At 54.8% G+C, this 13,662-nt stretch overlaps 1 protein-coding gene across 2 annotated transcripts in view; it reads right to left on the bottom strand.

The window, feature by feature from the left end:
- SLIT1 (slit guidance ligand 1) overlaps positions 1 to 2,388 on the bottom strand; it is a 122,631-nt gene extending 120,243 nt beyond the window's left edge. Inside the window, exon 1 of one of the 2 annotated variants that reach the window (XM_040992382.1) lies at positions 1,999 to 2,388. In XM_040992382.1, coding sequence (XP_040848316.1) covers positions 1,999 to 2,183 — 185 coding nt within the window. In that variant the 5' untranslated portion in view covers positions 2,184 to 2,388. The remainder of the gene's footprint in view (positions 1 to 1,998) is intronic. The other variant, XM_040992383.1, reaches the window with a different exon arrangement.
- Between the last annotated feature and the right edge of the window lie 11,274 nt (positions 2,389 to 13,662).

Here is a 13,662-nt window from a genome sequence, read left to right as displayed (position 1 = left end):
CAGGATCCATCCCTACCCTGGCAAGATGGCCCATCTTTCAAGAAGTGCTTTCCCACCCCACGCTCTCACAGCCTTGTCACGGAGTCAGCCCAGCCCTCTACCAGTCGCCCTGGCCACGTGACCTGGAGGACAGGGACAGATTCACTGCCTGGAGCACCCTCAGGACCCAGGGTGGATCCTGGCTCTGGAAACATTCGTGAAATCACAATAATGAAGCACCCACCATGAGCTCTCCTCAGAGCACACCTAGCACCCCATCGACCACCCCTTACACTCACAAGAACTAGAGACCCTATGCATTCCCAGCTCCAATCTCCTGGTGCAAAGCAACGGTGGCTCAGAGAACCAAGTCACTTGCCCAAGGCTACACAGCCGACTCCTTCCTCTGTACTAGAAAACTCCGCCTCTATCTCAGATTGCAAAAGACCAGAGAGAAAAGCCAAAGCAGATGTCACCCTCAACACTGTAGCAGTGAGAGAGCAAGGACCTGAATTCAAGATTCAGAGGAAGGGGGATGGATGAACCCCAGATCCTGGTGACAGCAGCAGGGAGAAGTGCCCCAGCAGATTCCTGATGCCCTGTTCCTCTCAAGCCCAGGGTGCACCCCACCTCCCCTACTCCCCGGGCCTCCAACACACATGGGTGTGCATCCACTCACACACGGCCATTCCCATCGCAACTCTATCAAGGTTGCAAATTCTCCCAAACCGCCACAGGAATCTTGCAGGAGTCTCGGGCACATGCGTGTTTGCTAATTGCTTCCCTGGCTACAGCATTTGATCTAGGAGACAGCTCCCCCAGAGTCAGCATTCTGCCTCTGACCAGCTGGGAACCATGGAAATGAGCTCAGAAGTTCTCAAAATCAGCCCCTTCCCTGACAGCCCGCTGTGGTCACCCCACCAGGTGGGTGGGAAGCAGTGGGCACACTTCAGGTAGGCCAGCAGCTCTGCCCTAACTCATCCTCAGATGTCTCTTGTGGGGCACTGCCTATGGCAACCTCCACACATGGAGCCCACGTCCTAGGACTCACCCTGCAGAGGTGGCTTTCTGAATAGCAGCCACATACGTTCTGGAGGCTGATCACAGGAAACAAATTGTATAAGTCTTACACACAGATGCACACGCGCATCCTTCTGAAGAAGCTTAGAGCAGGTGCCTGAGGGTTGCATGGCCCCAAAGAACTCAGACGTGAAAGAACAGGGCAGAAGAGAAATGAGGCTTTCATGTCCTGATCCTCCATCTCCGCCCCAAGCCCATGCTATCTGGGCATCCCTCCGGGCCAGAACGGTTCCTCTCCCTCCCTCCCTAAGTGCTCAACTGAACTGTACTCCAAACCTTCGCACCCCATTGTCTGTGTAGGTTGGGGTGGCTGGGTGTAGGGGGAGAGCAGGGAATGAGGCACTGGTGCCAGACACCTGCGGGCAGAGAATGTTCACGGTTGGGGAGGGGGGAACACAATGGAGAAAAAGGGGAGACCAGAAACTTCAGCTCCATCCCCTCACACTAACCTCCTTTGCAAGCAGCAAGCCTCACAGCCCAAACCCACACTGGTTCCTAGCACAGCCCCAGCCCCAGGTGTCCAAATGCAGCCGCTGAACCTCGGCGCCTGGCAAGAGCGGAAGCGGCCCCTGGGGACCAGCCAGGTTTTCCGCCCAAATTCACAGGCACCCGGGAGGAATATAGCAGCAGTGGCAGCAGCGGCGTTGGCGCCCCCAGGGAGGGCCTGCCAGTGTCCAGCATGGGGTGCAGGTGCAAGCAGGGGCGCTGACAACTCGCCCAGAACCCTTTGAATCCAAGCACAGGAAAGCCGCCGGGCTCCAGGCTCCTGGCCCCTGGCTCCGGGAGACCCTGGCAGGCACTGACCTGTCTGTTAGGCTGTGTGGCCCACTCTTCGGGGCACCAACCGTACTATCCCCACCCTCAGTCTGAACTGTGACCAGCGAATGAGGGAGAGGCCAACCTCGGGGCGCGCTGGGTCTGGCCCAGGGCCATACTCACAGGCGCTCGGTGCTCCGCGGGATGTTCTTGGGGACCGCTTGCAGCCCCATGCCGTGGCAGTCCACCGTAGTACCGGTGCAGGTGCAGAGGGCGGGGCACGCCGTGGCACCCGGGCGCCACGCGGCTGCCCACAGCAGCAGTAGCCAGAGCTCCGGACGGGACCCACTCTGAGCCGTCAGCGCCATCGTGCCCTCACCGCGTCCGCTTGAGTGCCAGACGGCGGCAGTCACTGACCATCCCCGTCTGGGGTCGTGTTCAGGAGCGATCCTAGGAAAAGCTGCGCCAGAGCCCGCCGACCGTGGGCTGCGCCCTTGAGGTCTGAGGAGCACCTTGCGGCTCCCAGCGAAGGCGCCTGTGCGTGGACCAAGGGAGGGCGCCTCGGGCGGGAGGGCGCTGGGCTGCGTTCGCGTTTCTCTCTGCCTGCGTCTCCCTCTCCCTCCCTGACTGACTGCTGCAAGGAGGAAAATAGGCAGGCCTCGCGCGCGCACGCACCCTGCGCACACACACACACTCACACTCTCACGCCCACACGCCGCTCCTATCAATCGCAGAGCGCACATCCATGGCCAGACTCCTCCCCGTCTCCCCACCCCGACCACCGCCTCCCGCCTCTCGCCTCTCGACCACCGCGCGCGGCGACTGCGAGTTTCAAAGGTGGAACCTCTCAGAGGAGGCGCCGCCCGCGGGCAGGGGCTGACGGGGAAGGAGGGGGCCGGGCTCGCCCAGCCTATCCTGCTTTGCGCGCACTCACTCACACACACACACACACACTCACACACACACACACTTGCACAGAGGCATACATGCGTGCGCCCGCACACACACAAACCCCAGGCCCCACAGTTTCTCGCTGCTGATCTCCAGGAAAGAGGAGGTGACTTCCTCAGGCGAGGTCATACATTCCCCGACGGCGGCCACTGCAGAAGGGAAGCCTGGTCCCTCCAGCCAATCTAGCTTTGTAAATGTAGGCCCCTCACCCCACCCCAGGTGGACTCTCCATCCAACATACCATTCTTAGCCTAGGACCTTGAGACTGTAGGAGGGGGAGGGGTGGAGGCCTCATGGGGGGAGGGGAGCCTAGGAAGCCAGTGCCCTCCCACAAAAGCCCTGGGCCCATCACAGCCTCCTATCCATGCTCAGCTCACAACCTCCAGATCCACGCTGGTTGCCCTGACTCTCTGGAGATGGGACTTGGAAATTCTGCGAAATTCTTCCTCTAAGACACCTTGGCTACTGCAGGTGCATGAGATGGCTCTCCCATGAGGAAGGCAGAGAGAGCTGGAAAAGGGTCCGGCAGGAATTTTGAGAGCATGCAGTCCAGACCACCCAGAGCTGAGCCCAGGCCTGCACACCCTCCCCCTGGCAGGGATTCTTCTTACTGCCAGGCAGTGGGAGTTAGGGGGAGGGTGAATGCAAAAGTCCAGGAAGGAAGGAAAAGCCCTCACTGGAACCCAAGACACCTGCTGTCACCCAGGCCTCCATGTGAGCTGTGTTGGGCCAGGTACAGGCAGGTGGAGGGTTAGCAGCCCCAAAGTCAAAAGCCTGTTCATTTGCCAGGGCCCAGGGCCCAGAGGCTTCCTGCAATTTTTTTCCCAGTTTTGCAGTGGCACTTACTGTTACGACACAAGGGGAACTGTGGCCAGGCAGTTACCACAGCCTGGCTGACTTCATAGGCCTGTGAGTGTTCTCTTCAAAGTATCTGCACACCAAACTGGTGCCTCCATCCCTCCCAAGCTGTGGGTGTTCAGGGTGGGTTTTGTAACTCAGGGGCAGGGGGCTTCGCCAAGGGTCCCTCAGAGTGCCATGTTCCAGAACCAGAAATCTGAATGTCTAAAGGCAATCTCATCCATCCCTCTCAAAAGAACCCTCACTGTTCCCCCTCTTAGCCAGAGATCTCTGTACCCTGGCTGCCTGTTTCCTCCGACCTGCTCCAGATACAAACTGCCCCCCTCACTCCCTGCTTCAGTCCTAGCTTCCTCACTTCCTCACTCACCCAGGAACCTGTCTGCTGCCGCAATGGTGCCTCCCCAGCTCCTTGGAAAACCAGGGTTTTAGGAAGGACAGCGAGAGGGCTGATCATCTCCAGGATTTGAGGTCCTCACTGCCACAGGGGGAGAGGGCTGTGAGGGGCCGTGAGAGTGGGCAGGGAATGCAAGATCAGCCCTGACCCAGGATCCCCAAAGCCAGGCCCTGCCCTCAGAAGCTTCCAGAGCCCAGATTGTAAATTGCAAGCCGGCCTGGAGCCAAGTTGTCACTGGCTGGCAAAGGCTGGCCTTTCCTTTGAAGGGAGAGAAGGAAGGAGGCCCCCAGAGACCCAGGACAAAGACTGCCCCGCCTGCCGTCACAGGAGGCCCTGCCCCAGAAGCCAAGCAGCTCCCTAACTTGGCTGCCATCCCCAGTTCCTCCACCCCAGAACCTGGCTGACTCTCCCGTTTGGAGGCAGTGCACCATGAATGAACATAACTCATTAACGTGCCCGGCACATCCACTCATTAAACAAGTGCCTGCCCAGCCGCGCACTCACACACACACACACACACACACACATACACACATACCCCCCTGGCACGTTTGCAGTTTCCTCTCCTGTGCTCCTCCCTCTGGCCCCCTCCCTGCAGCCCCAGGCCACCTGCTCCCTCTGTGCATGTGGGAGGGAGGCCTGGTGCTTTGCTACTGCCAAAAATGACCTGTCCATCTCAGCTCTGCCACTGTCCACCAGCAAGGCAACCCCTGAAGAGAAGGAGGTAGACATGGCATTGGCTTTCCCCATCCGGGTGATGGTGGGGGTTGTCTTCACCAGGTGGTCTGTGTTGTGAGCTCAGGAGCTGGGGGCCCACCAGTTATCACCCAGGATCTTGTCTTTGACTTCACCTGGGCCCTGCTCTCATATATGGCTGATCTGGGGCAGGTCAAGCAAGGCTGGAGCAGTGGGAAGGGGCGTGTCACCTGGCCTGTCTCCCCACACACCATGTTCAAACACCTGCCTGTGTGTGCCCATGTGCATGCTAGGACACACACGGACCCGGGGACCAGTATCCTCACCCTGTGTCCATGGAGGACACTTGGGTGGCAGCCAGGGCACAAATACAATGAACACCTCCTTCAACTTTTGCACTTTTGCCCTGTGTTGTAACACCTAATCCCATCCCCGCCATCCCCAACAACTCCGATGAATTTTTTTAAATTTGCTGGAATACTTATAATGCGTACAAGCTCCCTAGACATCCAATTGGGATCTTCACTGTCAGTACACAGGGAGCGGATGCTGAGGGACTTGAAGGCCCAGCTGAAACACCTGAACATTGATTCAAGAGCAGTAATGACCCCTAATGGCCTTGAAGAGTGCCCACGTGGCACAAGTAGGGTCGTGGAGAAGAGCTTTCAGAACTAGAGACTGCTGTAATGCTCTGGAAGGCAGGGAAAAGGAGTCACACGTGCAGAGGACAACACTGGGTTGTGATGTTCCCTCCACGGAAGCCTTGGTCAGACTGACAGGAAGTCCTGAAGATGAGGTGACTGTTTGGAGCTGTCTCAGGGGTGGCAGGTGGCTGACCTAGTTGAAGCAGGCATCAGCAGGGCATGACCTGTGGAAGGAAGAGCAGTCTTGGGGGAGGCAATTAGCTCCCACTAAGGGCGACCCCCAACGAGGGCTCATAGCCTTGGGGGATGCACCCATCATTTCTCCATCCAGATACCTTCATACCACATGTACAGGGATGGCCAGGAGTGCGGGGGCTAGGGCTCACAGCAGGAGCAGCTCCCCTTAGGGACTCAGGGGAGCTCCTGGTGGTGAGCAGAAACTAAGGCCTCCAGAGTGACCAGGAACCCATCAGCCAAATGGGAGTGGCAAGAAAGAGCCTGTCCAATCAAGGGAGCAGAAGAAGACCTAGAGGCATGAGGGGGTGCAGGGCTTGGTATATGACCAGTGCCGATTTCCAGGAGGGAAGAGAGGCTGGAGCAGTGGGCAGAGCTAGGGCCAGATGCTGAAGAACTGAACATGTTTCCTGGGGAGCTGGGCTGGACCCCAAGGACAGTAGGAAGCCACCCTGGGTTTTAGGCAATGGCATGTAAAGAAGGAAGGATCCTATTGAGAAGCACATCCTAAAACCCAAAACCCACCTGTGAGGAGGCACCTGAGCAGGCCCTGGGAGATGGCACATGACAATCAGGTTCCTGCCACCAGCGTGGGAGGCCTGGCTTGAGGCCCCTTCTGGGTTTCAGCCAGCCCAGTCCTAACCATGGTACCCACTTGTGCAGTGACTCAGCATCTGGGTTTCTCTCCCTCTCTCCCCCTTCTCTTTCTCTCTCTCTCTCCCTCCTTTTTTCCTCCCCCTCTCAAATAAGCACAATTTTAAAACATTTTAAACAACGCCTCCAGTATTTAACCTGGGTCCAGGGAGGCAGGAGAGCTTTGGAGGGCTTTTTCTGAGATGGCAGAAAGCAGAATTTTCAAATCAATTGTTTGCTGTTTTAAGCTTCTGCCCAAACTGGGCGAATTTCTCATCCTGGCCAGCATGTGCTCCTCATGTGGTCCTGGGCGCTTGCTCCCAGAAGCTGCTACAAAGCCTGCCTGGCTCGGAGGTGATGCTGCCTGGGGATCCCAGGAGAGGGAGGGCAGGGCAGGGACACGCTGCGACCATCTGAGGGTGCAGGCAGCATTGGGGAGGGCTCAGGAGACCCCTATCCTGTGGCCCATTCCACCATCCAGGCCCCTGACTTCAGAGGCCCTCAGTGGAGTCAGTCCCATGATGCCTGTCCCCGCAGAGCCAGCTGCATCCTCAAGAGAACCCCTGGAGCCTCCATTTTCCTGGTAAGGAAGCAGAGCCCTTGGGGAGGTCCCTGATTGAGGTCACAGAGGGGCCCCTTCTCCCAGCCCAGCAACCCCCTTCCATACTCACACAATGCCTGCCTGGGTTTGCTGTCCACCCGCCTACTGGCTGTGCTACTCCCTGTGTAGTTAAGCACCCAACATCACCATGAAGCAACTCAGTAAATGGGGAATGGAAATGAGCCAGAATGGGAGTGGAGAGCTTCGAACCTCAGCCTTCAAGGAAAAAAAAATTCAGAAATCCAGGAATGGTAACTGGCCCAGCCCAGGCACCCAGGCCACTGGCCAGGCAATGCCCTCCTCCCTGCAGGGAAAATAGGAGCAGCTGTACCAGCTCCCTTCCCTGAGGCCGAGATCGGAAGCTCCTCAGAGAGTGTGGTCTGACAGAGGCAGGCATTATGTCAGATACAGAAACAGAGAGAGAGCATGCTCTTCCCAGTAGCTCACCTTCCAAATGGCTGCAGTGGCCAGGGATCCAAGCCAGGAGCCAGGAATTCATTTCATGGGTGGCAAAGGGCTCACTGCCATTGCCTTCCAGTGTCCCTGTGGTCAAGAAGCCAGAGTCAAGAGCCAGACGCAGGTCCTCCTATGCGGGATGTAGGCATCTTAACAGGTGTCTTCACTGCTGGGCTAAATGCCCATCTCCTGAAGTGATTTGCATTGAGTTCATTCAATACTTAATGAACAGCCAGAATATTTAGTGAGCAGACACAAGTATTTAACACAGACTGTACCTCCAGCAGCAATTATTTCAAAAAGCAAACAGCCCAAGTTGAAAGAGTCTGTCCATGCAGAAACAATCCCCTTCCTGTAAGAAGAAAACAAGAGCCAGGCACAGTAATTAATAATGGACTGAGGAGGTACCCCAGGTCTCCTCCCAACCACTGTGGACAGGATCCACTCCAGGACGAGGGAACAGGACAGAAGATCCAACAGCCTGCCAAAGCCAGCCTGGACATGACCCTGCACGGCCAAGGAAGAACTGAGAGAGGAGAAGGATTTACTCAAACCTGGGGCATGAACATGTAGAGCAACTGTCACACTTGGGAGCAGCCCGAATGCTCATCAGGCACATGGGTACACAAGTACAGGGTAGCCCTGCCGCTCAGTAACGAGCAAGGACAAGTCCTCCACCATGTGGGCCAACCCCAGAGGTCTTCCACAGAGGATGGAGCCAGAGGTGATGGTGCACCCTGTTCAACACAAGTCACAAGGGAAAACACACACAAAGCAAGCCTGTGGGCTGCAAGTCAGAGTAACAACCTTGCACCTCCTACCTGATTCATCTCCATGAGCAGGCAACAGTGAGGGAGGCAGGAGAGATCAATGGCACGCAAGACCCAGTGATGCTTCAGCCTGCACCCCTGCGCCCTCCCCGAGGGTCTAGTCGGGGATGGCTTTGCTGATGGGCTCCCTCCTGGTGCAGCCTGGGTCTCTGCAGTCATTGTCACACTCTGTCCCCCAGGTTATCACAGGGTGGGCTGTTCCTCTCTCCTGACCAATCAAAGTTAAACAAGAAAAGTGAGGCTCCAGGAGGCTGTGTGAAGACCTGCAGGGAACAGGGTCCAGCCCAGGTCAGCTTTCTGTCAGCCCACACCCCTTCCCCACTTCAGCCTTAAATACACACACAAAAACACACAGAAACACAAACTCAGACACACAAATATGCACAAATGCACCCAGCAACATAACATACACATAGACATGCAAACGCAAACACACCTATGTACACACACAACACTCACATGCAACACACAACACAATGCATACAACACACACACCAGAATACACAAAATATACAACACACACAACTCACAACATATACAACCATGTGGCCAGCCCCACTTCTCCCCTACCCACTACTGCATCCCTTTCCTGGAGGCCACAGTTTTCTTCTTTTCAAACAAATTTCTACCCTCTGGAAGCACAGGTTCCCCCACAGTAGCTCACAAGGGAATGTCAGCACCCTGAGGGTGAAAAGAACATCCAAGAAGCTTCCAGAAAAAAAAAATCAGTCATAGGTGCTAAGGGCAGGCTCTGGGGTGTAGTGGGTAAGTCCCCGCTTGGAATGCCCATGTCCTACGCTGGCATGGCTGACCCAAATCCCCAGCTTTGGGGCCAGCACAGTGGCTCAATAGGCTAAACCTCCACCTACAAGCACCAGAATGGTGCCCATGTGGGTACCAGTTCACATCCCAGATGCTCCACTTTCCACCCAGCTCTCTGCTTATAGCATGGGAAAGCAGTGCAGGACGGCTCAAATAAGTCCTTGGGCTCTTGCTCCCACGTGAGACCTGGAGAAAGCCCCTGCTCCTGGCTTTGGATCAACTCAACTCTGGCTATTGTGGCCATTTGGGGAGTGAACCAGTGGATGGAAGATCTTTCTCTGTGTCTCTCCCTCTCTCTGTGTGTCGCTCAGCCTTGTTAATGGAAAAAAATATGTAAATCTTTCAAAATAATAATAATGTCATCAACCATGAGCTGGGCACAGAAATGTGTCCGGCATCTCAGTGGTGACACTGGTAGGCAGAGGGTTCTGGACCCGCCCTTCAACACTGCATGAAAACCATCTCCAGTGGAAAAGCCAACACCAAACCATCATTCACACGTGGTGGGAGAATGACACTTCCGGGCAGCAGGGCCCTGGTGCCTGGTTCGTCCACACCTCTAATCCCTGACAACCTCACCCAATTCCAATGCTGTTGGCCCCCCTCTACTTTTTGCATCCTGGCAAGTCTCTGACCTTCCAGGGGAAAAGCCTTTTTCTCTGAGTTTATTAGGATTCTCAGAGAGTGAGAGCAGGTGTGTTCAATCAACTATTATTATCTGTCAGTTCTCTGCCTTTTAATACACTTTTAAATGTGACAGAGGCTTCTTGGCGCAAAAATGTAATGCAAAAGACAAATATCAAAAATGCAGGAAAGCCGTGTGGTGCTGGCTGGGGCGTGATTTCTCCCCTTTCTAATGGTTAAGAAAGTTGCTACAGCCAATTAGTGAAAAAGAAATGATCAAACTAAAACATCTGTTTGTACCCACCCATTAATGACTGGATCTAGGCACTGGGTTTCAACATTGTTAAGACCAGCCCCAACACACATACACACACAAGGGCAACACCACCATATGTGTATTTTTTAGTATCAGAACACATCACTCCCTATAGCCACTTGAACATGGTCAGGCCTCTGGATCTGGCTTCTGATATGCTGAAGGTACCATCTGGAAATTTCAGGTAGAGAGAAATTCCGCTAGCCAAATGCCCTGGGTTGCCCAACATCTGTTACCAATGGAGAAAAGGGCCCGGCGCGGTGGCGCAAGTGGTTAAGGTCCTCGCCTTGCATGCCCGGGATCCCATATGGGCGCCGGGTTCTAAACCTGGCAGCCCCGCTTCCCATCCAGCTTCCTGCCTGTGGCCTGGGAAAGCAGTCGAGGACGGCCCAAAGCTTTGGGACCCTGCGCCCACGTGGGAGACCCGGAAGAGGCTCCTGGCTTTGGATTGGCTCAGATCCAGCCGTTGCGGCCACCTGGGGAGTGAATCATCAGGCAGAAGATCTTCCTCTCTGTCTCTCCTCTCTGTATATCCGCCTTTCCAATAAAAAATAATAATAATAAATAAATAAATAAATAGAAAAAAAAACAAGTGGAGAGAAGAGGGATGCTGGGAGAACATGTGGGTTAAGAGACACATCAAATGAAATGTGTCCATGAACCCATGTGTGGTCAGAGTAGCATTACTCAAGGGACAAACACCCCACACTCCGGGACAACTCAGCATTCACAGATAGTGAGTGGAGAGACGACACATTGTACAGCAGCCCAACCTCAAAAAGCAAGGGAATTCTGGCATCTGCTACAATGTAGAGGAATCTGGAGGACATTGCACCTAGTGCAGGAAGCCAGCTACAAAAAGATGAATGATAAAGAACTCTGTGTAAAAGCAAAAATTGATTCCACTCAGGAAGACAGAAGGTGGAAGGCTGGCAGCCAAAGGCGGTGGGGAGCGGGAACGTAGCTCTCTGGTGGTGTGGAGCTGCAGGTGCACACATTCTGCACATCTGTCCCATGGCAGTGTGAGACCTTCAGCACTGACGGATGCTGCACTCCCAGTGTTCACATGGTCAAGTTCACGCTATGTGTTTAAGCTAAAATCAGAATGTCTTAGGGATGGACAGACACAAACCAGCACTCATATGGGATGCCAACACTTACAGGTAGAGAATTAGCCAATCAAGCCATTAGGCTACCATGCCGGGTCTGAAATAAATACAATTTTTACCAGCATGATGGTCTGGTGGCTGAATCCTTGCCTTGTACACACTGGGATCCCATGTGGGCACCGGTTCACATCCTGGCTGCTCCACTTCCTTTTCAGCTCCCTGCTTGTGGCGTGGGAAAGCAGTCGAGGATGGTCCAAAGCCTTGGAACCCTGCACCCATGTGGGAGACTCAGAGGAGGCTTCTGGATCCTGGCTTCAGACTGGCTCAGCTCCAGCAGTTGCAGACATTTGGGGAGCAAACCAGTGGATGAAAGATCTTTCTCTCTGTCTCTCCTTCTCTCTGTAAATCTGAATTTCCGATAAAGATAGATAAATCATTGAAAAAATAAATGTAAAAGAAAAAGAACTATTCTTTGACAAGAAGGAAAAGAAGAAATGCGGGCATGACCACCAGGAGGGAGCACAGAGCTGCCTCAGCCGACGATGCTGATATTTATCTGAATCCACAGACCCGGATCTAGGCGCTGGCAGCTTCAGGGTGGGTTCACAGCTCCCTCCCTGGCTGAGCTCGCCAACCAAGCCCAGGACTGTGCTGCTCTCCTCCCCGTGTGGCAACTCCAGGCCCCATGGACCACACCCCACCCACCTCCACATCCTGGTCTCTATGGGGTCGCAAAGGAAAACAGGGCTCGGCAGCCTGACACCCCGGGGTCTGTCCTGCATGGCACAGACGCCTCAGCTGTCGGCTGTCAGCCTTCATTTTCTGCCTCCCAAATTCTTGCATGTGAATTCTGCTGCAGTTCTCGTGCTGCCCTCACTTGCTGCCGTGGGCTCCAGGGGGCAGCGGCTTCCTGTCAGTTCCTGCAGGCATGGACACACACACACATGCTTTCAATGCATGTGTGTGCACATGTGTGTACACATGTATACATACTGTGTGTACATGTTTATAGTGCAGCATATGTGTGTATTGTGTACATATCCATGTACTTGCCTGTTTCCATACATCCATGTGTGTGCACATGCATGCACATGGCCTCAGGCACACACCAGATGCTCCTCATCTTCAGATTATGTGACCCAGGGTGGCAGCTCTCTTTTTGACTCTGGGTCTCGGGTCCTGTGTGCACAGGGAGGGTCTTGCAGGCCTTCATGTAATAGGATGTGGGACCCCAGCCCAGCTGAGATACTCAAGTATCTACACAGAGCTCCTAGCTCAGGATAGACACTGCAATATTATCATTTCACTTAAGGACCCAGGTCCAGGCTCACCAGGACCAGAGTAGAGAATTGGGGTGGGGGACGGGTAGTCCCCTCTTCAGCCTCTCGTCCTATTCTGGCCATGGAGATCTCAGAAATGTGAACCCCTAGCTTCAGTTCAGCTCCAGCCTGTGCGATTCCCTCTCCCCACCTCTGCAGCCCTGACTCCCACCCCATGTCTCCTGTCTCGACCAGTGGTGCCAGCTCTCACCACTTGGTTGAACCAAAACCCAAGGCGCCTCCCTCCCTCCTCAGTCCGCTGCTGCCCATCCCCCATCATGGCCCATGCACATCCCCCTCCAGTTAAAGAGTCATGCTTTCTACTTCCCCCTCCTCATCCCTGTGTTCCTAGGGCAGCGGCGCTCCCTGGGGCTGGGCAGCACACTTCCCTCGCCACTCAGTACAGCTACAACTCAAGCACACTTACCTCCCCCTCTATCCTTTAAGCCTCCAAAGAGCAGGCAGGGGCCATGCCAGCAGCAGTTCCTCCATGCATCCCTGGCTTATCACATGCCTGGTTCCCTGTGGGTACTGGGAGAAGAGACAGCGGACAACCTCATGTTAGATTGCAAAGGGTACTGGGTGGCCCCAGTCCAGCTGCCATCATCTTCATATGCTGTGGGCCCAGGGTGCCTGTGCAACCCTCCCTATAGGTCCTTCCTCCACCTCTGCTTTCCCCTTCCTTCCTACCCTTCCACCTGCTGCTCCTGGTCAGCTGGCATAGACCTGGACCAAAGCAGCCATGTGCACCCTCTGAGGACCCTGGCTCTTCTGCAGGTCTCGTCTCCTCTCCTCTCTGATGCCTCCAAGCAAGGTAGTTGATCCTTCTCCCAAGGCCAGAAACATGCGGAAAGACTTGAACCCAACCCCTAAAGCGTCTCTCTGCCTGAGAAGCCTTCCCACAACCTATCTATGCTATCAGGTCCCAGAAGGCTGCTCATACACTCCCTGAGCTCTGCAGCAGGGAGCCACCATGCAAGACAGCAGCACGCAGCAGTGACCAGACAGGGGAGATGAACGCCCCACCTCCTCCCCATGCCCCACTCCTTATTCCCTTCCTCCCCTTCTTGGTGCCAACAGAACCAGTTCTGTGCAAGCCCCTGTTCCAGCCCCATGGGAATGTGCATGGCTCATACCCACCACAGTGCTTTATTTAAAAAAATTTTTTTTGTTGTCTTATTTTATTGTAAAGGCAGGGTTATAAAAAAACAGAGAGAGAGAGAAAAAGAGAGAGAGAAATCGATCTTGCTCCAACTGATTCACTCCCCAAATGGCCTCAAATCTAGAACTGGGCCAGTCCCAAGCCAGGAGCTTCTTCCTTATCTCCCACATGGGTGCAGGAGCCCAAGGACTTGAGCCA

This window comes from Ochotona curzoniae, unplaced genomic scaffold (genome assembly GCF_017591425.1).
Source record: "Ochotona curzoniae isolate NIBS_2020 unplaced genomic scaffold, NIBS_Ocur_1.0 contig_66, whole genome shotgun sequence".
Lineage (NCBI taxonomy): Eukaryota > Metazoa > Chordata > Mammalia > Lagomorpha > Ochotonidae > Ochotona > Ochotona curzoniae.
The sequence above is the reverse complement of the archived record's forward strand: the minus strand, read 5'-3'. Positions and strand labels throughout refer to the sequence as shown.